At 53.7% G+C, this 24,143-nt stretch overlaps 1 protein-coding gene across 1 annotated transcript; it reads right to left on the bottom strand.

Annotated features, from left to right (window-relative positions):
• Positions 1-23,257, bottom strand: LOC134338825 (sphingosine kinase 2-like). The gene is made up of 5 exons (XM_063034912.1): positions 22,490-23,257; positions 21,976-22,125; positions 6,024-6,118; positions 4,724-4,839; positions 1-2,037 (listed from the first exon to the last, which is right to left on the bottom strand). The coding sequence occupies exons 1-5, from the start codon at positions 23,034-23,036 to the stop codon at positions 717-719; spliced, it is 2,229 nt and encodes a 742-aa protein (XP_062890982.1). The 5' UTR covers positions 23,037-23,257; the 3' UTR covers positions 1-716.
• Positions 23,258-24,143: the final 886 nt, after the last annotated feature.

Genomic DNA, 24,143 nt, shown 5'->3' with positions numbered 1-24,143 from the left:
ACTAGACAACACCCACAGAGTCCAGTTCCATACAGATTTATTGAAATTACAGCCTTCCCTCAGAGAAACAACAGCCAAACAAGATCACCCCCTCCCCCTTCCCCTCAGTTCCCCCACCCGGTTGGGGGGGGGGGGAGGTGGTGTGAGAGATTTTATATATCGAGAGAGAGAAGGTGTGACGTTCATCTCAAATGGCAAATGAAAATTCCAGTTCCATCCCTCGGGTGAAAGTGAAACTCGACACAACTCAAGGAGCGGCTAAAATCAATATCCCCGTCCCATGGATCAGTGAACACGAAAATCAATCAGCCCCAACATCAATAACTCCCAATCATCATACATCGAAATGCTTCTCCCACAGTTAAGCACCACTGTTAAAATTAATTCCAGTTAATAAATTATACAAAAGTTCAGGCGAAGAGGGAGGACGGAGGAGTGGGAAGTGTCTCCCGGCCCATCCCCACACGGATCGCCCATGAGGATATGTCTTCGCCGAAGCGCGGGGAAGTTGGTGGGAGGGGGTTCAGTGTTAGTCACAAGTCAGACCCTCCAGCATCGAGGTGGAGGGAGTTAGTAGTGTTACCACAGGGCAGGGGAATTGGTGTGCATCATGCACATGCACCCCCAGCCGTGCAAACTGTGGGTTAACGTACCGTAGAATTCCTGTCTCCCCCAGGGTGAGGGGAGAGAGAAGATGGCCGGGAACAAGGAGGCAGTCAGGGCTTGCCAGAGGGGCGGTGGGGAGGAGGACAGGGTGGAGGGACTCCAGCAATAACCCGGGCCAGGCCAGGGTGAAGCTGAGCCTGAACACGGCCCCCTTCCACCCTCTCACCGTCCACAGCCAGAGCGCCTGGCCGGGACCCCAGGGGCTCCAGGCGGAAGGCCGAGACAGGCAGACAGGTGAGGTGGGGGCAGCCGAGGGAAAGGTGGGTGCCAGTGCCCATGGCGAGGAAGAGGCGGAGGAGCGAAGCGCGGGAGAGGCCAGCCCGAACGTAGATGAGGTGGAGGGCGCGGTCTGCAAAGCGGGCGAACGGCGCAGCCACCAGCTCTGACCCCAGGTGGCTTTGATATACCGCCAGCACCAGGACAAAGTCCCCCTCCAATGTCCGCCAGCCCCCGGGAACCGGGCAGTCGAGTGGTGCCAGCAGGTGGTCGGCTGGCAGGTCCCGGTGGGGGGTCCCTCCTGAGGGAGTTCCCTTGCGAGGGCTGCCCGCCTCCATTCCCTCACGAGGCCTCAGTACTGCAGCTCCCTCGTGGGGGGAGCCATCTCCCCCAGGGCCTCGGTGGGCAGAGTTAACCCCTTCAGAACCAACAGGCCCAGAGTTAACCCTTTCGGAACTGATTGGACTGGCATCCTTACTGACACAATTAACCCCTTCAGAGCTGACTGGACTGGAATTAACCCCTTCCAAATTGACCAGACTGAAGCTCTTGTTAATGGAATTAATCTCTTCAGAGCCAACCAGACTCTTGCCCCTGGGAATGGAATTAACCCCTTCAGAGCTGACCTGATTGGAATTAAACCCCTCCTCCTCCTCCCTTCCCTGTTCCTCCTCCTCTTCCTGGAAGGAGACTCCCTCAAAGGAGAAGCCCTCAGCAGAGGGGTAGGGGGAAGGGGGGAGCCAGCCCCCCGCCTCAGACAGCGTGCGGCAGAGAGCAGGGTGGGACGTGGGGTTCCCTCCGTCGGTGGTGGCGCTGCGGCAGAGGGGCCGGCGGCCCCGGTGAGGGGGCGGTGTGGAAGTGGTGGAAGGGGGTGTGCCCGGAGGCGCGGGCAGGTAGGAGAGGCGCGCCCGGTAGCGGCGCAGGGACGCCAGGCGGACCAGGGTGCCCAGGGTGAAACGGGCCGGCCCCAGCCGCCGGTAGCGCTCGCTCTCGAGGTCGACGTCCGCCACAAAGCCCCAGGCAACACTGAGGAAGGAGAAGAGGCGGCGGCCGGAGGAGGTGGTGACCGAGACCAGGTCCATGGGCGTGGGACAGCCGCGGCACAGCAGGAGAATGCAGTTCTGCAGCAGCTCTTCACCCGTTGCCATCCGATTCCTGTCGGAGAGAATCGCAGTCAGAATCAGGCGGAACATCACCGGCAGCAGCTGTGAAATCTGCCGTTCCACGGCAGCACAGCACCATACACAAAAACCAGAAAGTCACAAAACACTACATTAACCAGTACAAAGAGAGGGAAAAAAGTATGAGGTCTTGTGAGTTCATCGTCCATTCCGAAATCGGAGGGCAGAGGGGTAGAAGCTGAGTGTGGGTCTTCAGACTCCTGTATCTCCCCCCCCACCGATGGTTGCAATGAGAGGGTCTGCCCAGCCCCGGCTGATGGGGACCGACGCTGCCTTTGACAAAGACGTCCTGCATGCTGGGGAGGCTGGTGCCTGATGGAGCTGGCTGAGTTTACAACTTTCTGCAGCTCTTCTGACCCTGTGCAGTGGCCCCTCCGTCCCAGACGCTGATGCAGCCGGTCAGAATGCAGAAATTGGCACGAGTCTTTGTTAACATATCGAATCTCCTCAAATTCCTCTGGAATTGCATCAATATGTTCAAAGTTCACAGTTCAAAGTAAAATTTATTATCAGAGTACATACATGTCACATGTCGCGGGTAACTGAGCAAATCTGTAAACAGGATCTGTCAGCAAACAGTGCAAAGGCCGATATAAATAAATAGCAATAAATAATGAACAAGCTAACAGAATCCTTTAATGAGTGTAGTAATCCCCGTTTGTTCAGGAGCCTGATGGTTGAGGGGTGGTAACTGTTCTTGAACCTGGTGGTGCGAGTCCTGAGGCTCCTGTACCGTCTACCTGATGGCGGCAGTGAGAAGAGAGCCTGGCCTGGGGAGTGGGGATCTCTGATGACGGATGCTGCTTTCCTACGGCAATGTTCCCTGTAGATGTGCTCAATGGTTGGGAGGGTTTTACCCGTGTTGTACCGGGCTGAATCCACTACCATTTTCCACTCAAAGGCAGGAGAATGGGGTTGAAACGGATAATAAATCAGCCATGATGGAATGGCCTCATTCAGCTTTACATTTCCTGTTTTTGCTGGACGTAGCTCATTGATCACAGCTTGTACCTCCTATCTCATGGTTCCTTTAGAATTCTACCTTGTGGCTTTTCGTTCCCACACCAGGCTGTCAGCACACACCGATACACATTTGCCAAGGTTTGTTATGACATGTCAGACCTCCGCAGACTTCTAAGTAGAGCTTTCTCTGCAATTACATTTAAATCTTTTCAACATCCTGGGTCCAGGCTAGATCTTCACTGACGATGACACTCAGCGAGGGCAATGGCTTCAACCATGAAGCAGGGTCTTGAGGAGTAACGTCCGCCCACCCCCCCCACACCCGGTTCCCCGCACGCAGCGTTCGTCCCCTCACCCCCCAGTTCCCTGTGCACAGCGTCCGCCACCCCCCCCCGGTCCCCCACGCACAACGTTCCCCCCCCCAGTTCCCCACATGCAGTGTTCGTCCCCCCACCCCCCAGTTCCCTGTGCACAGCGTCCGCCACCCCCCCCGGTCCCCCACGCGCAGCGTCCGCCCCCCCCCGGTCCCCCACGCACAACGTTTCCCCCCCCCAGTTCCCCGCGCGCAGCGTTCGTCCCCCCACCCCCCAGTTCCCTGTGCACAACGTCCGCCACCCCCGGTCCCCCACGCGCAGCGTCCGCCCCCCCCGGTTCCCCGCACGCAGCGTTCGTCACCCCACCCCCCAGTTCCCTGTGCACAGCTTCCGCCCCCCCCAGTTCCCCGCACGCAGCGTTCGTCCCCCCACCCCCCAGTTCCCTGTGCACAGCTTCCGCCCCCCCAGTTCCCCGCACGCAGCGTTCGTCCCCCCACCCCCCAGTTCCCTGTGCACAGCGTCCGCCCCCCCCCATTCCCCGCACGCAGCGTCCCCCCCCACCCCCCGGTCCCCCACGCACAGCGTTCCCCCCCCAGTTCCCCGCACGCAGCGTTCGTCCCCCCACCCCCCAGTTCCCTGTGCACAGCGTCCGCCCCGCCCCCCGGTTCCCCGCACGCAGCGTTCCCACTCCCCCAGTTCCCCGCACGCAGCGTTCGTCCCCCCACCCCCCAGTTCCCTGTGCACAGCGTCCGCCCCCCCCCCGGTTCCCCGCACGCAGCGTTCCCACCCCCCCAGTTCCCCGCACGCAGCGTTCGTCCCCCCACCCCCCAGTTCCCTGTGCACAGCGTCCTTCTGCGGAGTACCCCGTACAGTCCAAGAGCTGATTAAACAGCTCTATTGTCTCCCTCTACCAGCAACCCAGCAGCACATTCCCGACGTCCACTACTGTCTGGAAAACAACTTGCTCCTCACATCTCCTTTGAACTTGCCCCCTCTCACCTTAAACACAAGCCCTCTGGTATTAGACATCTCCATCCTGGGGGAACAGATCCCGTCTGTCTACTCCAGCTGTGCCCCTCAATCTTACAAACCTCTGCCAGGTCTCCCCTCAGCATCCATCACTCCAGAGAAAATAACCCAGGTTTGTCCACCCTCTCCTCATAGCTCACGCCCTCTAACCCAGGCAGCGTCCTGGTGAACCTCTTCTGTCCCTCTCCAAAGCCCCCACTCCTGTGGGAGACCACAATACTCTGACAGCGGACAGACCAGAGTTTTATACGGCTGCACCATGGCTTCCCGACTCTTGTACCCAACACCCGACCGGTGAAGGGAAGCATGTCCAATGCCATCTTTACCAGCCTGTCCGGCTCTGAGGGCACCTACCCAGCGTGGTGGTTGATAGATGCAGCCAAAGCATTCCCTGATCCAGCTGGGATGACTCCGAGGGGCATTTTGATCGCCTGATCCCAATCTGGCCGAGCCATTAATCCATTGATCACCTGAAGGAAGAAAAAATTATATAATTGTAAGGTGCAGAGCAAGCTTCACTCTGTGTCTGACCCCGGGAGTGTGTGATGGGACGGTGTGGAGAGAGATTCACTCTGTGTCTGACCCCGGGAGTGTGTGATGGGACGGTGTGTAGGGAGATTCACTCTGTGTCTGACCCCGGGAGTGTGTGATGGGATGGTGTGGAGGGAGCTTCACTCTGTGTCTGACCCCGTGAGTGTGTGATGGGATGGTGTGGAGGGAGCTTCACTCTGTGTCTGACCCCGGGAGTGTGTGATGGGACGGTGTGTAGGGAGATTCACTCTGTGTCTGACCCCGGGAGTGTGTGATGGGACGGTGTGGAGGGAGCTTCACTCTGTGTCTGACCCCGGGAGTGTGTGATGGGACGGTGTGGAGGGAGCTTCACTCTGTGTCTGACCCCGGGAGTGTGTGATGGGACGGTGTGGAGGGAGATTCACTCTGTGTCTGACCCCGGGAGTGTGTGATGGGACGGTGTGGAGGGAGTTTCACTCTCTGTCTGACCCCGGGAGTGTGTGATGGGACGGTGTGGAGGGAGATTCACTCTGTGTCTGACCCCGGGAGTGTGTGATGGGACAGTGTGGAGGGAGATTCACTCTGTGTCTGACCCCGGGAGTGTGTGATGGGACGTTGTGGAGGGAGAATCACTCTGTGTCTGACCCCGGGAGTGTGTGATGGGACAGTGTGGGGAGCTTCACTCTGTGTCTGACCCCGGGAGTGTGTGATGGGACGGTGTGGAGGGAGCTTCACTCTGTGTTTGACCCCGGGAGTGTGTGATGGGACGGTGTGGAGGGAGCTTCACTCTGAGTCTGACCCAGGGAGTGTGTGATGGGATGGTGTGGAGGGAGCTTCACTCTGTGTCTGACCCTGGGAGTGTGTGATGGGATGGTGTGGAGGGAGCTTCACTCTGAGTCTGACCCAGGGAGTGTGTGATGTGACGGTGTGGAGGGAGCTTCACTCCGTGTCTGACCCTGGGAGTGTGTGATGGGATGGTGTGGAGGGAGATTCACTCTGTGTCTGACCCTGGGAGTGTGTGATGGGATGGTGTGGAGGGAGATTCACTCTGTGTCTGACCCTGGGAGTGTGATGGGACGGTGTGGAGGGAGACTAACTTCATGTTTGACCCCGGGAGAGTACGCCATGATGGTTATGAGCTCACCTCATGAAGCAGTCCATCTCCGGACACGATGACAATCCCATCCCATTCCGTCAGACTGATCTCCTGCACCAGTTCCTTGGCGTGGTTCTGATACTCTGGAGTGAGAGTTAAACAGTGTGAGGAGCTGGCCTACCCCACCGCAGCCCTCCAGCGTGAGGAGCTGGCCTACCCCACCGCAGCCCTCCAGTGTGAGGAGCTGGCCTACCCCACCACGGCCCTCCAGCGTGAGGAGCTGGCCTACCCCACCACCGCCCTCCAGTGTGAGGAGCTGGCCTACCCCACCACGGCCCTCCAGCGTGAGGAGCTGGCCTACCCCACCGCGGCCCTCCAGTGTGAGGAGCTGGCCTACCCCACCACCGCCCTCCAGTGTGAGGAGCTGGCCTACCCCACCACCGCCCTCCAGTGTGAGGAGCTGGCCTACCCCACCACCGCCCTCCAGTGTGAGGAGCTGGCCTACCCCACCACCGCCCTCCAGTGTGAGGAGCTGGCCTACCCCACCATGGCCCTCCAGTGTGAGGAGCTGGCCTACCCCACCACCGCCCTCCAGTGTGAGGAGCTGGCCTACCCCACCACCGCCCTCCAGTGTGAGGAGCTGGCCTACCCCACCACCGCCCTCCAGTGTGAGGAGCTGGCCTACCCCACCATGGCCCTCCAGTGTGAGGAGCTGGCCTACCCCACCACCGCCCTCCAGTGTGAGGAGCTGGCCTACCCCACCACCGCCCTCCAGTGTGAGGAGCTGGCCTACCCCACCACCGCCCTCCAGTGTGAGGAGCTGGCCTACCCCACCACCGCCCTCCAGTGTGAGGAGCTGGCCTACCCCACCACCGCCCTCCAGTGTGAGGAGCTGGCCTACCCCACCACCGCCCTCCAGTGTGAGGAGCTGGCCTACCCCACCACCGCCCTCCAGTGTGAGGAGCTGGCCTACCCCACCACCGCCCTCCAGTGTGAGGAGCTGGCCTACCCCACCACCGCCCTCCAGTGTGAGGAGCTGGCCTACCCCACCACCGCCCTCCAGTGTGAGGAGCTGGCCTTGCCTTGCCCTGCCCTGCACATTGTTCCACAGTGCTCAGTCTGCCCTTGAACAGAACAGTATTCACACACACCCACCCCCCGACTCCCAAATCTTCACACTTCCCAACCTGTCTTCACCCTAAACCCTGTCCTCCAACTCTTCAGCCTGACGGTGCAGGTTGGAACATGGAAGGCTCCAGCACGTTCAGACCCTTCGGCCCTTCCAAGATCAATCTCACCCTTGCCCAATAGTCTTTTGAATGTACCTAATGCATCTGCTTTTGCCACCTCCCATGGCAGGGTGTTCCACGCACATCTGCTACTCTCTGACATCCTCCCCGTGCCTTCCTCCATTTACCTTACAACCAGAGCCCCTCATCCTCGCCACCTCTGCTCTGCCAGAAAATCTCTGGCTCTCCACTCCATCCATGCCTCCTATCATCTTGCACAGAGTAAATTCATTATCAAACTTCATCCCTGTCATGATCTCCAACCATGAAATTCAATTTCTCGTGGACATGTTCAATAAATTTGTAACAGAATTCATTAAAGACCACATCAACTTGGGCAGTCAACCAGTGTGCAAAAGACAACTGTGCCAAGATAAAAGAAAAATAATAATAATAATTATAAATAAATCATCAATAAATGAGATGAAGAGTCCTTGAATGTAAATTCCCCTCGCACGGTAGTGTAGAGATTAGCACAACGGTTTATTGTACCAGTGACCCGGGTTCGATTCCCATCACACGGTAGTGTAGACGTTAGCACAGCAGTTTACAGTACCAGTGACCCAGGTTCGATTCCCATCACACGGTAGTGTAGTGGTTAACACAACGGTTTATTGTACCAGTGACCCGGGTTCGATTCCCATCACACGGTAGTGTAGACGTTAGCACAGCAGTTTACAGTACCAGTGACCCGGGTTCGATTCCCATCACACGGTAGTGTAGTGGTTAACACAACGGTTTATTGTACCAGTGACCCGGGTTCGATTCCCGCCGCTGTCTGTCAGGAGTTTGTACGTTCTCCCTGTGACTGCGTGGGTTTCCTCCGGGTGCTCTAGTTTCCTCCCACAGTCCAGTTGGTGGGGTCATTGGTCATTGATCATTGTAAATTGTCCCGTGATAAGGCTGGGATTAAAATGGGCTTTGCTAGGCAGTGCGGTTCGAAGGGCTGAACCTTAAAGAAATTTAAAAACTGTTCCCAAAATTGGATACATGTTGTACACCTCTCAGACCATCACGCTTCCTGAACACCTTCTCAGTCGTAATTTTCACTGCACAAACTTCACTTCCCTGACACTCTTCAATGTCCAGTATACTGCAGACGTCTTCCACTGTGAAGACTGATGCAAAATACGCATTCAGTTTCTCTGCCATCTCTGCATCTCTCATTACAGTATCTCCAGCGTTATTTTGTATTGGACTTGTATCTACCCACAACTCTTTTACCAGCTCTACCAACACCCCCCCTCCTTAACTCCAGCGAGAAAAGCCCCAGCTCGCTCAACCGTTCCTCATAAGACACGCTCTCTAATCCAGGCAGCATCCTCGTGAATCTCCTCTGCACCCTCCCTAAACCGTTCACATCCTTCCCATAATGATGCGACCAGAACTGAACTCAGTATTCCAAGTGCGGTCTAACCGGAGTTTTATATACACTACCTCACAACTCTTGAACTCAATCCTCTGACTAACGAAGGCCAACACACCATACACCTTGTCGACCTCCCTCCCTGTAATGGGTGACCTTCCCCACGTAACCAATGGGCTCGAAACACCCTGACCTCCCACCCTCGTCAGGAGTCTCTGCATTCCTGCAGCACACAGTCAATGAGACGTGAGCATCTGGCGGAAAGGAGATAAGGGAGATGTGCAAGGTCCTGCACCCAGATGCCTGCTGAGAGATAAGCCCCAAGGCCACTCCACCCTGTGGCACACACACACCTACTCTCAGCCCGACACATAGCACCATACAGGCCCTTCGGCCCACAAGGCTGTGACAACCCTTCCAGCTCAGGATGGTTTATCTGAAACGTCATTTCCAGTACACGGAGTAAAGGAGAATGAAAAGATTGCTACTGCGGCTCTGCTGCACCACAAAAACAAACAATAATAAAAAAAAACACAATAAATGGCAAATGCACAAGTTAGCTTATACACACAGATTGATTGTTTGACCCCAAGGGGAGACCAGGCACTGGAGTGTCTGTACATAAGGTAACCGACAGGAAATGCTAAAGTAGTGGTGGTTGGGGGTTACTGGGTGGAGGTGTTGATCAGCCTCACTGCTTGGGGAAAGGAACTGTTTTGGAGTCTGGAGGTCCTGGTGTGGATGAAACGTAGCCTCCTCCCTGATGGGAGTGGGACAAACAGTCCGTGAGCAGGGTGGGTGGGATCCTTCCTGACGTTACTTAGCCCACTGACTCTCATAACTACCTCGACTGTACCTCTTCCCACCCCGCCACATGCAAAAATGCTATTCCCTATTCCCAATTCCCAGTTCCTCCGTCTCCGCCGCATCTGCTCCCAGGATGAGACTTTCCGTTCCAGGACATCTCAAATGTCCTCTTTCTTTAAGGATCGTGGTTTCCCTTCTGCCGTCATCAATGATGCTCTCACCCGCATCTCCTCCATTTCCCGCACTTCGGTCCTCACCCCATCCTCCCGTCACCACAACAGGGACAGAGTTCCCCTTGTCCTCACTTATCACCCCACCAGCCTCCGGATCCAGTACATTATCCTCCACAACTTCCGCCACCTTCAACAGGACCCCACCACTAAACACATCTTTCCCTCTCCATCCCTCTCCGCTTTCCGCAGGGATCAGTCCCTCTGCGACTCCGTTATCCACACATCCCTCCTCACGGATTTCCCACCCGGCACTTATCCCTGTAAGCGCAAGTGCTACACCTGTCCCTACACATCATCTCTTGCAACCATTCAGGGCCCAAACAGTCCTTCCAGGTGAGGCAACACTTCACTTGCGAGTCTGTTGGGGTCATCTATTGCATCCGGTGCTCCCGGTGCGGCCTCCTCTACATCGGTGAGACCCGACGCAGATTGGGGGACCGCTTCGTCAAGCACCTCCGCTCCGTCCGCCACAACAGACAGGATCTCCCAGTAGCCACCCACTTCAACTCTGCTTCCCATTCCCATTCAGATATGTCCATACATGGCCTCCTCTACTGCCCTGATGAGGCTAAACTCAGGTTGGAGGAGCAACACCTCATATACCGTCTAGGTAGTCTCCAGCTTCTTGGTATGAACATAGAATTCTCCAACTTCCGGTAATTCCCTCCCCTATCCCTCTTTGCCCCCCCCCCAGTTGCCCATCACCTCCCTCAAGGTACCGCCTCCTTCTACTACCCATCGTTTTCCGGCCTATCACCTCCCTGCTTCCCCTCCCCCACCCCTTTGTCTCTCAAATTACTGGTTTTTCAACTGAACCTACCAGCTTTCTACTTCCCACCCTCCCCCACCTTCTTTATAGGGGTGGGAACCCTTCCCTCTACAGTCCTGACGAAGGGTTCTGGGCCGAAACGTCGACTCATCGTTTGCACGGATGCTGCCCGACCTGCTGAGTTCCTCCAGCGTGTTGTGAGTGTTACTGGCCCTTTGATGGTGGGTCAGCTGGGCAGATTTGTGGAGCGGCCCTGTCCGCCGCGCGCGGGTTTGCACACCGAGCACTGACGCAGCTTGTCGGGACGCTCTCTGCTCGGCATCTGCAGAGTGAGGATTGACATGCAAAGTCCAGCTCTCTTCAACCTCCTCAGAAAGGCGAGACATAATCTACTCCGAGGTGATTCCAACTCTTCCCTCCACAGTCCCTGTCGTATCTGCCTCCAGCACCACGCCACCCCTGTGTAAGAACACCTAATCAACACCCCCCTTTTCTTCCTCCAATCACTTTAAAATGATACCATTTCCACCCTGGGAAGAAGCCTCTGACTGACTACTCTATCTAAATCTGTCATCCTGTACACCGCTCATCCCCCCTCGCTCCAAAGAGAAAAGCTCGCTGAACTGTTCCTCATCAGACATGCTCTCTAATCCAGGCAGCATCCTGGTGAATCTCCTCTCAGCTGACGGCTCCCAGCAACATGAAGCTGCTCATCTTTCCACTGCTGGCCTTGGCTGAGAGCCTTCAAAGTTGAAAATGTATTTGTTATCCAAGTACGCAGTGTACATTATACAAGTCCTTACAGGCGGAGAACCCTTCCAAACCAAAGACCAAACACCCAAGGTGCAGAGACAGACACAAAAATAAACCCTGCAACAACAGGGAGACACTGAGTGAACACGGCCTTTTCTCCTTGGAGCGACAGAGGATGAGAGGTGACCTGACAGACATGTATAAGATGGTGAGAGGCATTGATTGTGTGGATAGTCAGAGGCCTTTTCCCATGATTGAAATGACTCACACGATGGGGCCACAGATTCAAGGTGCTTGGAAATAGGTACCGAGGGGAAGTGAGGGATAAGTTTTTCCACAGAGAGAGTGGTGGGTGTGTGGAATGCACTGTCAGCGATGGTGGTAGGGGCAGATACAATAGGGTCCTAGATAGGTACATGGAGCTTAGAAAAATAGGACTATGCGGTAGGGAAATCCTCAGCAGTTTGTAGAGCAGGTTATGGTCGGCACAACATTGTGGGCCGAATGGCCTGTAGTGTGCTGTAGATTTCCATGTTTCAAATAAAAGCAGGCAAATAGCTTCAGAACCAAAGTCTTAAAGGAAGACACAAAGCCAGATATCACTGCAGCCAGAACAGGCCGCAGTCTCGACTCAGTGACCACTGAGACCACGGTTTTACCACAGAGTGAGAACAGGCCGCAGACTAGACTCAGTGACCACTGAGACCACGGTTTTACCACAGAGTGAGAACAGGCCGCAGACTAGACTCAGTGACCACTGAGACCACGGTTTTACCACAGAGTGAGAACAGGCCGCAGACTAGACTCAGTGACCACTGAGACCACGGTTTTACCACAGAGTGAGAACAGGCCGCAGACTCGGCAGTGCAGGGCCCAGTGACCATTGAGACCACGGTTTTACCACAGACAGAGTGAGAACAGGCCGCAGACTAGACTCAGTGACCATTGAGACCACGGTTTTACCACAGACAGAGTGAGAACAGGCCGCAGACTCGACTCAGTGACCATTGAGACCACGGTTTTACCACAGACAGAGTGAGAACAGGCCGCAGTCTCGACTCAGTGACCACTGAGACCACGGTTTTACCACAGAGTGAGAACAGGCCGCAGACTAGACTCAGTGACCACTGAGACCACGGTTTTACCACAGAGTGAGAACAGGCCGCAGTCTCGACTCAGTGACCACTGAGACCACGGTTTTACCACAGAGTGAGAACAGGCCGCAGACTCGGCAGTGCAGGGCCCAGTGACCATTGAGACCACGGTTTTACCACAGACAGAGTGAGAACAGGCCGCAGACTCGACTCAGTGACCATTGAGACCACGGTTTTACCACAGACAGAGTGAGAACAGGCCGCAGACTCGACTCAGTGACCATTGAGACCACGGTTTTACCACAGACAGAGTGAGAACAGGCCGCAGACTCGACTCAGTGACCATTGAGACCACGGTTTTACCACAGACAGAGTGAGGACAGAACAAGCTCCAGTACTCAGCAACCCACTCATTTAACCCCAGGCTAATCACAGACAATTCACACTGACCAATTAACCTGACACGCTCGGTTTTGGCCCGTCATGGGAAGGTAGTGAAAGATCCTTGCACAGTCAGCAAATTTTCATTGACACTGGAGCAGGGTACAATAAATTCAAAGCTCAAAGTAAATTAGAGTATTTACAACTCTGAGAATCATTTTTTTAGTCAGCAAATCTATAGAATAGTAACTATAACAGGATCAGTGAAAGATCAACCAGAGAGCAGAAGACACATATACACATGCAAATATAAATAATTAGCAATAAATAGTGAGAATATGAGATAATGAGACCTTAAAGTGTGATCATTGGTTGTGGGAACATCTCAATGGATGGGTGAGTGAGTGTAGCCATCCCCTTTTGTTCAGGAGCCTGATGGTCGAGGGGTAGTAACTGTTCCCGAACCTGGTGGTGGGAGTCGAGGCCCCAGTACCTTCTACTTGATGACAGCAGCATGCCTGGGTGGTGGGGATCTCTGACGTTGGACGCTGCTTTCCCATGACAGTGTCTCATGCAGATGTGCTCAATAGTTGGGAGGGTTTTGCCCGTGATGTACTGGGCTGAATCCACTCGCTTTTTTTATGGGATTTTCCACTCAAATACCATGATGCAGCCAGTCAGTATATGTTCCACGACACATCTGTAAAAGTTTCAGACGTCACGCCAAACTCCTGAGGAAGTATGGTTGGAGCCATGCGTTCTTCACAATTCCAGTAATGTGCTGGGTCCAGGACAGGTCCTCTGAGATAGTGACACCCAGGAATTTAAAGTTACTGACCCTCTCCACCTCCGATGATTACTGGCTCAGGGACCTCTGGTTTCCCTCTCCTGGAGACTACAATCAGTTCCTTGGTCTTGCTGGCTTTGAGTGAGAAGTTGTAGTTATGATACCACTCAGACAAGTTTTCAATCTCCCTTTGATACAGCCCACAGTGGTGTCGTCAGCAAACTTGGGCAGACAGAGGCCGTCATCAGTTTGGGAGGGGGACTGAGGGCCAGCAAATGGACTTCAATTTAGATACGTGGGAGGTGATGCATTTTGGACAGTGAATGGCAGGGCACTGACGAGCGTTGTGACACAGAGGGACTGGGAGTACAAGCCCACAGCTCACTGAAAGTGACTGCACCATTCGACAAGTTTGGCACGTTGGTCTTCGTCAGTCAGGGCATCCAGTTCACCGACTGTTATTTTGCAGTTGTACAGGGTGTTGGTGAGACCGATTTGGAGTATCGTGTAGTTTTAGGAACTGATTGTAGACCTCAGGAGAGGGAAACCAGAGGCCATGAGCCAGTATTCATTACAGGAGCAGGGGTGGAGAGGTCAGTAACTTTAGGTTCCTGGGTGTCACCATTTCAGGGACTTGTCCTGGACCCAGCATATAAATATTATTGTGAAGGAAGCACAACAGCACCTCGAATTCCTCAGGAGTCTGTGGGGCTCATCATGTCAGTGAAAACCTTGGCAAACTATCCAAGTGTGGTGGAGAGTGTGTGTTACGGCCTGGTATGGGAACACCAAAGCCTTTGAGCAGAAAATCCAACAAAAGGTAGTGGATTCAGCCCATCAGCGGTAAAACCCTCCCACATCCCATTTGTGCAGATCTATATGAAACGCTGCGGCAGGAAAACATCGTCCATCATCAGAGACCCTCACCACGCAGACCAGGATCTTTGCTTGTTGCCGAGGGAGAGGCTGCTCACACTGGATCTACATCCCCTGGTGTAGGAGAGCAATGGGTGATCTTTATGATCATCATGGAAACGGTTGTTGTCACCCAAATTTCCATCTCCTTCCTGGACTCTGAATCGTTACCATGACCCACCAAGGTGGAGGCAAAGATGAGTCTGAGCTAAATCTCGCCACACCTTTTATACAAGTTTGTAAAATCACAAGGCTTATGGAATTGGTTTACTATTGGCACATGTACTGAGATACGGCAGAAATCTTGTCTTGCATACAGATCATTGCATCGAGGTAGAACAAGGGAAAACAATAACAGAGTGCAGAATAAAGTGTTACAGTTACAGAGAAAGGGCAGTGCAGGCAGACAATAAGCTGCAAGGGTCACGACGAGGTAGATTGTGAGGTCAAGAGTCATAGAAACATAGAAACATAGGTGCAGGAGTAGGCCATTCGGCCCTTCGAGCCTGCACCGCCATTTATTATGATCATGGCTGATCATCCAACTCAGAACCCAGCCTTCCCTCCATACCCCCTGACCCCCGTAGCCACAATGGCCATATTTAACTCCCTCTTAAATATAGCCAATGAACTGGCCTCAACTGTTTCCTGTGGCAGAGAATTCCACAGATTCACCACTCTCCGTGTGAAGAAGTTTTTCCTAATCTCGGTCCTAAAAGGCTTCCCCTTTATCCTCAAACTGTGACCCCTCGTTCTGGACTTCCCCAACATCGGGAACAATCTTCCTGCATCTAGCCTGTCCAATCCCTTTAGGATCTTATACGTTTCAATCAGATCCCCCCTCAATCTTCTAAATTCCAATGAGTACAAGCCCAGTTCATCCAGTCTTTCTTCATATGAAAGTCCTGCCATCCCAGGAATCAATCTAGTGAACCCTCTTTGTACTCCCTCTATGGCAAAGATGTCTTTCCTCAGATTAGGGGACCAAAACTGCACACAATACTCCAGGTGTGGTCTCACCAAGGCCTTGTACAACTGCAGTAGTACCTCCCTGCTCCTGTACTTGAATCCCCTCGCTATGAATGCCAGCATACCATTCGCCTTTTTCACCGCCTGCTGTAACTGCATGCCCACTTTCAATGACTGGTGTATAATGACACCCAGGTCTCGTTGCACCTCCCCTTTTCCTAATCGGCCACCATTCAGATAATAATCTGTTTTCCTATTTTTGCCACCAAAGTGGATAACTTCACATTTATCCACATTAAATTGCATCTGCCATGAATTTGCCCACTCACCCAACCTATCCAAGTCACCCTGCATCCTCTTAGCATCCTCCTCACTGCTAACACTGCCACCCAGCTTCGTGTCATCCGCAAACTTGGAGATGCTGCATTTAATTCCCTCATCCAAGTCATTAATATATATTGTAAACAACTGGGGTCCCAGCACTGAGCCTTGCGGTACCCCACTAGTCACCGCCTGCCATCTTATCGTACTGGGGGACCGTTCAATAGTCTGATAACAGCGGGGTAGAAGCTGTCCTCGTACTGGAGGACCGTTCAATAGTCTGATAACAGCGGGGTAGAAGCTGTCCTCGAGCCTGGTGGGACGTGCTCTCAGGCTTTTGTATCTTCTGCCCGATGGGGGTGGGGGTGGGGGGGGGGGAGAGAATGTCCGGTGTGGGTGGGGGTATTTGATCACACTGTCTGTTTTACTGAGACAGTGGGAAGTGTAGACAGAGTCCATGGAGGGGAGGCTGGTTTCCGTGATGTGCTGAGTTGTGTCCACAACTCTCTGCGGTTTCCTGCGGTCCCGGGCGGAGCAGTTGCCGTACCGAGCCGAGATGCATCCGGATCAGATGCTTTCTGTGGTGCATCGGTGAAAATTGGTGAGGGTCAACGGGGACATGCTGAGGAAAGTAGAGGTGATGGTGGGCTTTCCTGGGCGGGAAGTCAATGTAATTGGACCTGGACGGACAGTTGGAGATGTCCACACTGAGGAATCTGAAGGTCTGACACCCCTGTTGATTTCAGTATTGGTGGTGTAGACAGGAGTGTGTACTGCTCCCCTTGCTGAAGTCATGACCTCTGATTTTGTTGACATTAGGGGAAAGTTTGCTGTTACGACACCGTGTCACCATGCTCTCCATCTCCTTTCTGTACTCTGACCAAATCAATCATTTGGATGGTGAAATGAGACCATAAGATATCGGATCAGAAGTAGGCCATTCGGCCCATCGAGTCTGCTCTGCCATTCAATCATGGCTGATCCAATTCTTCCAGTCATCCCCACTCCCCTGCTTTCACCCAATACCTTTTGATGCCCTGGCTAATCAAGAACCTATCTATCTCTGTTTTAAATGCACCCAATGACTTGGCCTCCACAACCGCTCAGGGCAACAAATTCCACAGATTTACCACCCTCTGACTAAAGTTATTTCTCTGCATCTCTGTTCTAAATGGACGTCCTTCAATCCTGAAGTCTTCGAATCCCCTACCATGGGAAATAACTTTGCCATACCTAATCTGTTCAGGCCTTTTAACATTTGGAATGTATCTATGAGATCCCCCCTCATTCTCCTGAACTCCAGGGAATACAGCCCAAGAGCTGCCAGACATTCCTCATACGGTAACCCTTTCATTCCTGGAATCGTTCTCGTGAATCTTCTCTGAACCCTCTCCAATGTCAGTATATCCTTTCTAAAATAAGGAGCCCAAAACTTCACACAATACTCCAAGTGTGGTCTCACAAGTGCCTTATCGAGCCTCAACATCGCACCCCTGCTCTTATATTCTATACCCCTAGAAATGAATGCCAACATTGCATTCGCCTTCTTCACAACCGACTCAACCTGGAGGTTAACCTTTAGGGCATCTTGCACAAGGACCTGCTGTAAAGTTTACAGACAAGAAGACAGGTGGAGAGGCAGGTAGTTTTGAGGAAGTGCACAGACTACAGGAGGACTTAGACCCATTAGGAGATCAGGCAAAGAAATGGCAGATTGAATGCAGTGTTGGGAAGTTAATGGTCATAGACTTTAGCAGAAGAAATGAAAGGGTTGACCATTTTCTAAAAGGTGAGAAAATACAAAAAACAGACACAAGGAACTTGGGAGTCCCTGTGTACAATTCCCTAAAGGTTATTTTGCAGGTTGAGTCGGTGGTGAGGAAGGCAAATGCAATGTTAGCATTCATTTGAAGAGGACAAGAACATAAAAGCAAGAATTAAATGGTGAGGCCTCACTTGGAGTATTGTGAGCAGTTTTGGGCCCCTTATCTTACAAAGGATGTGCTGAAACTGGAAAAAGTTGAAAGGAAGTTCATGAAAATGATTCCAGGATTGAACAGCTTGTCATATGAAGAGTATTTGATGGCTCCGGGTCTGTATTCGCTGGAATTCAGAAGAATGGGTGGGGTGGGGTGGGGATCTCATTGAAACATATTGAATGGTGAAAGTGTTCAGATGCTGGAAATCTGAGCAACACACAAAAAATGCTGGAGGAACTCAGCAAGCCAGGCAGCACCTATGGACAAAAAGTACAGTCAACGTTCGGGCTGAAACCCTTTGGCAGGACTGGAGAAAAAAAATTAAGAGTAGATTTGAAATGTGGGGAAAGGCGAGAGAGAAACACCAGATGATAGGTGAAATCAGGAGGGGGAAGGATGAAGTGAAGAGCTGAGAAGTTGGTTGGTGAAGGAGATACAGGGCTGGAGAAGGGGGGAGTCTGATAGGAGAGGACAGAAGGCCATGGAAGAAAGTGGGGGGAAGAAAGTGGGAAAGAGAGCACCAGAGGGAGGGGATGGGCAGGCAAGGAGATAAGGTGAGAGGGAAAGGGGGTGGGGAATGGGGGTCATTACTGGAAGTTTGAGAAATCAATGTTCATGCGATCAGGTTGAAGGCGAAGCAGACAGAATACAAGGGTGCTGCTCCTCCAGTCTAAATGTATCAGTAGAGGAGGCCATGGATCGACACAGGAATGGGAAAGGGAAGTGGAACTAAAAGGGTGGCCACTGGGAGATCTCACTCTATCTGGCGGACGGAGTGTAGATGCTCGGCGAAGCCCTCTCCCAATCGATGTCGGATCTCACCGAAATACAGGAGGCGACACCGAGAGCACCGAACGCAGTACAGACTCACAGGTGAGGCCTCACCTCCCCGGGAAGGAGAGTTCAGGGCCCTGAATGGTAGTCAGGGAGGTGGTGTCGGGGCAGGTGTAGCACTTGTTCTGCTTGTAAGGGTAAGTGCAGGAGGGAGATCAGCAGAGAGACGAATGGACAGGAGAGTCGCAGAGAGAACGATCCTGTGGAAAGCAGAAAGTTGGTGGGGGGTGAGGGAAGAGAAAGATGTGTTTGGTGGTGGGACCCCGTAGAAGGTGGTGAAAGTTCCAGAGAATTACTTACAGGTTGGTGGAGCGATAGGTGTAGACAAGAGGAACCCAACCCCTGCAAGGGTAGTGGGAGGATGGGGTGCGAGCAGACATGCGTGAAAAGGAAGAGATGAAATTGAGGGTAGCGTTGATTGTGGAGGAAGGGAAGCCTCTTCGTTCTAGAATGAAAAGCCACATCCTGAGAGCAGATGCGGCGGAGACGGAGGAATTGAGAGAAGGGGATGATGTTTTACAAGTAACAGGGTGGGAGGAGGTAGCTGTGAGAGTCTGTGGGTTGATAATAGACATCAGTAGATAAGCTGTCTCCAGAGACTGAGACAGAGAGATCGAGGAACGGGAGGGAGATGTTGGAAATGGACCAGGTAAATTTGAGGGCAGGGCGGATGTTGGAGGCAAAGTGGATGAAGTTGATGAGTTTGGCATTGGTGCAGGAAGCAGCGCCAATGCAGATGTCGATGTAGCGTAGGAAAAGTGTGGGACGGTCACCAGTGTAGGCTGGGAACATAGACTGTTCCACATAGCTGACAAACAGGCAGGCATAGCTGGGACCCACGTGAGTGCCCATGGCTACACCTTTTGTTTGAAGCCAAAGGACAAATTATTAAGAACGAGGACAAGTTCCACTAGGCAGAAAACTGGTTGGGTCTGGTGTCTGGAAAGAAACAGAGGGCGTTGAGGCCTTCTTGGTGGGAGATGGAGGTATAGAGGGACTGGACATCCATAGTGAAAATAAGTTGGGGGCTAGAGAACCTGAAATCGTTGAAAAGATCCCGAGCACGGATGTTGAGAGGCTTCGATGGAGTGGATGCTTCCAATGGTGGGGGAGTCAGAGTAGAGAACAACCTCAGAATCAAGGGGCATCCCTGAGAATGAGATGAGGAGGAATTTCTTTAGCCAGAGTGGTGAATCCGTGGAATTCATTGCCATGTGTCTGTGGGGGCCAAGTTATTGGGTAAATTTGAAGCAGAGGTTGATAGATTTTTGATTAGTCAGGATACAGGGAGTAGGCGGGAGATGGGCACTTGGCGGGGGGGGGGGAAGTGGATCAGCCATGGTGAAACAGAACAGACTCGATGGGCCGAATGACCTAATTCTGCTCCGATACCTTATGGTTACTGAGATATGGCCTACCACGGCTGTGTCATCTGCAAGCCTGTAGAGTTTGAGCCAGATCTGGCCAGTCATGAGTCTACAGTGGGAGAGTAGGAGCTGAGGACACAGCCTGGCAGGGAGTCAGTGTGGCGCTGTTTCTGCTCATCTGTACCGATGTCGAGGATCCAGCAGCAGACAGACACAAAGGTCAGGACTCTGGTGATGAATTGCAGTATTGAAGATGGAGCATAGCCAGTGAACAATCGTCTCACAGTGACAAACACGAGAGGCTGGAGGAACTCAGCAGGCCATGAGTAAATGCCTACGTTACAGGCAAAGACCCTTCATTGTCTGGGGTGGGTGTACTCACTTCCCAACCTGATCTTTCCCCCAGAGCTGGGGGGAGATTTAAGAGAGATCTGAGGTAAAACGTCTTCACCCGGCGGGTGGTCCAGGGGAAGTGGTTGAGGGAGGTACATTAATGACATTTGAAAGGCACATGGACAGATTGAGGGACAGGAAAAGTTTAGAACAGGTAATTCCAACCTGGGGGTCCACAGACCTCCTGCTTCATTGTCTAGGTCCATGGCATTAAAAACAGGCCGGGAACCCCTGGTTGAGAGGGATATGGGGCAAAAACGGGCAGATGGAACCTCCGTGGTCAACACTGACCAGACGGGACCTCCGTGGTCAGCACTGACCAGACGGGCTGAAGGACTGCCTCCCAGACTCTTACTCCAGGAATGTCAACCGCGGAACAGAAACAGGCCCTCCGGCCCAACTGTTCCTACCTGCCCAGGTTCGGCCTCTGTCCGGGTGCCTTTTAAATGTTATCACTGTCCCTGCCTCAACCACTTCCTCTGGCAGCGTGTTCCGTAGATAGACCCCCTCTGAGTGAGAAAGATGCCCCCTCAGATCCCTATTAAACCTCTCACCTCACAAACCTCTACAGATGCCCTGCTGGGAGTATGCTGACTGGCTGCGTCACGGTCCGGCACGGGGACGCAGGCTGCAGAGTGGTGGACATCCCTTCCCACCATCAGGAGTATCGACAGGAGGCGCTGCCTCAGAAAGACAACACCCAGCAGCCAGGACGAGTCGTGTCGTCTCCCAGCTCCCGTCGGGCAGGAGGTCCCATGTCACCGGGTTCAGGGACAGTGAGTTCCTTCAACCAGTCTCTCATTGGACCAAACCGGCCTGACCCTAATCACTACCTCATGTAGGAACACCAGCCCAGTTTGCTCTGGACTGGACACTTTTTTGCTCTGACCGTGCCCTCTTGTAGGAACTGGATATGTTTAATTATGTTCAATGCCCTGAATGGAAAATACTACAAAAGTAATGGATACAGCCCAGTCAAGCCCTCCTGACCATTGAGTACATCTACACAGAGCGTTATCACAGGAAAGCAGCATCCATCGTCAGGGATCCCCACAACCCAGACCACGCTCTCTTCTCATTGCTGCCATCAGGAAGGAGGTGCAGGAGCCTCAGGACTCGCACCACCAGGCTCAGGAACGGTTATTACCCCTCAACCTTCAGGCCCTCGAATCAAGACGGGGGTAACTTCACTCACCTCAACTCCGAACTATTCCCACAACCTATGGACTTTTCGTCTCATGTCCTCAATATTATTGACGATTTATTTATTATTATTTGGTTAGTTATTTTCAGTTTCTTTACATTTACTGTGAAAGTCCATAAGAAAGTGAAGCCCAGGGCAGTCACTATATGCTGACATACGTGTACCATATACCCTGATCTCGAATTGAATTGACTGAGGTCTGAACCTATTCAAACCTTACTGATCTTTCTTCTAGACCTGGCAACACCCTTGTAAATTTTCTCTGCACTCTTTCAATCTTATTTACACCTTTCCTGTAGGTAGGTGACCAAACACTGCACACAATACTCCAAATTAGACCTCTCCAACGTCTCATACACCTTCAACATAACATCCCATCTCCTGTACTCAGTACTTTGATTATGCCAAAAAGTTCTTCTTGCAACCAATGATGCCACTCTCAAGAATTACAGATCAGCGCATGAATAGTGAACCGACTGCTCATAGCCGTCAACTTGTCATTTGCCCCCGAATACCAGAGCAGCACCCAGGGGCTGTACCTGTGCGGATGAGGTTGTAGCTGACGTCTGCCTCGGAGATCATGGGCAGAATGTACTGGTGACAGTACTGCATGCCGAGGGACTGCCCACTGCGAGGGTTCACCAGGAGGAGGAGGCGCCGAGGGCGAGGCAGGAGGCTCAGGGTGATCTCTGTGGTGGGGAAATGAGGTGAGAGGTCAGGAATAGCAGAGGTAACCTCCTCCATCCTACAAACCCAGACATCTGCACTCTCCCCTCACCACCACTTCTATCTCCCATCCCCCATGGCATCACCCACATATCTCCCTCCTGCACCCATCCCGTCGCCTCCTCCCTCTCCTCCTCACACCTACAGCCGTAGTCCCCCTACCCCTTCCCGCCCCCTCCAGCCGATCCTGTCCCCCTCCCTACCGCTCCAGCGGTCCCACCCCTCCTTCCCTACCGCTCCAGCGGTCCCACCCCTCCCTCCCTACCCCTCCAGCGGTCCCACCCCTCCCTCCCTACCCCTCCAGCGATCCCCCTCGACCCTCCTCACCCTCCTCGGCCGGCACGTCGATCCCCAGCAACAGGCACCTGATGGCAGCTACCCAGCGTTCGGCCCGGGCCCGATTCTCCGCTGCCCCGGCGCCGCCGTCCACCCGGAACGTCTTCACCACCCGGCGGCAACCCCGGCCGGCGCCCACCAGCCCTCTCCGGGGCAGGTAGCAGGAGAGGGTGAAGTGGGCCGCCTCACTGTCCCCGTCCCTCCGGCGGCAGCCCAGGACGTGGCGGAGCGGCAGCACCAGCCGCCGCTCCTGCTCGGCCCGGGGACCGAGCCGCTGGACATGGAGAGCCTCCCGGGTCAGGGTCAGGGCGTACCGGGCCTCCGAGCTGCTGCTGGCTCCGCTGCCCACTTCCCCATGGAGCAGGGCCCGGGTCGGGGACTGGGAGTATCGGGCCTCGCCCCAGATCCGGCTCCCGGTACTGGACTCCCCGTGGGGCAGAGGCCAGGTCAGGGAGCCCGTGTACCGGTTGTCAACGCCGCCTCCCCGGGCGTTCGTCCCGGTCTCCCGGTGGATGAGATCCCGGGGTCCTGCCTCCATGGGCCGAGCAGCCACGGTAGCGAGGCAAAGGGTCGCTGGTTTGGGTCTTGGGGAGAAATCGAGTGCTGGGAGGGGGATTAAGGGGCAGCTGCCCCCCTCAAGGGCCCATCCCAAGGTGAACAGCCGGCTTGCAGGCTCTCGATCTCAGTCCCGGTCCCCGACCCCATCCCCGTCTCCGATCCCCCGTCACTATGACCCCAAACTCGGCAAAGGCGGAAGTGCGGCGCCGGCGGCTCGGCCCCGCCCCGCCCCTAACTATTTCCGACGGACCAATTGCATTGGTCCGGCCCTTCGTCCCTCCTTCTCCTTTTGATGGACTGCCGCCATTGACCAATCAATGACAGTGTATGGTTCGAGCTCGCTGTCCATTTTCTGACTGGCAGCCAAGTTACGCAATCAGCGTTCGGCGCTTCCACTCCTGCCAGTGAACGCCCGTCCACCCTTCCCTCAGTTCTTCCCCTCAGTCCTTGTGGCTTCGACCAATCAGCGCCCTCTCACTCTTCCAAAGTCCCGCCCCTGGCCAATCACAGTCCTGGAAAAGGGAGGAGCCGGGACGGGACTGAACACTTCCACCTGCTTTATACTGAGTTAATTTCCTTCTGTTTGCTCCTCCATTCCCACAGCGCCCCGGCTGCTGGCCCCACTACAGTGAGCAGCACCACTGGATGTAAACCTTACACTGAACCGCCCGTTGGCATGGATATGGCCGAACGGGAAAAAGCCACGCACAGGTGGGCGGGGACACACGTGGCGCCGCCATCTTTGATTCGGGCAGCTCTGAGATCTTTGGGGCCGCCATCTTTGTCGAGGGCGACAGGCTGCCATACTTAAAGGGTCAGGCACCACGTTTGTAACTAAAATACATTTAGTTTAAATACACAGAAATTATTTTAAAATCTTCCAGCATCAATTCTGTACATTTATTAATTTCAGTTACACAAGGGACAGTATCTGTAAAACAGTAAAAGTCTTCAATGAACCCACCTCAATTCTAACTCTGGCCAGACACTGGGTGAAAAAGTTGCCCCTGTCTCCATAACCTCTCTCCATCGGTCACTGAGGCCCAGTAATATCCTCATAAATCTCCTCTGCACCCTTTCCAGCTCA

The sequence above is a fragment of the Mobula hypostoma genome, chromosome 28 (assembly GCF_963921235.1).
Source record: "Mobula hypostoma chromosome 28, sMobHyp1.1, whole genome shotgun sequence".
NCBI classification, from domain to species: domain Eukaryota; kingdom Metazoa; phylum Chordata; class Chondrichthyes; order Myliobatiformes; family Myliobatidae; genus Mobula; species Mobula hypostoma.
The sequence above is the reverse complement of the archived record's forward strand: the minus strand, read 5'-3'. Positions and strand labels throughout refer to the sequence as shown.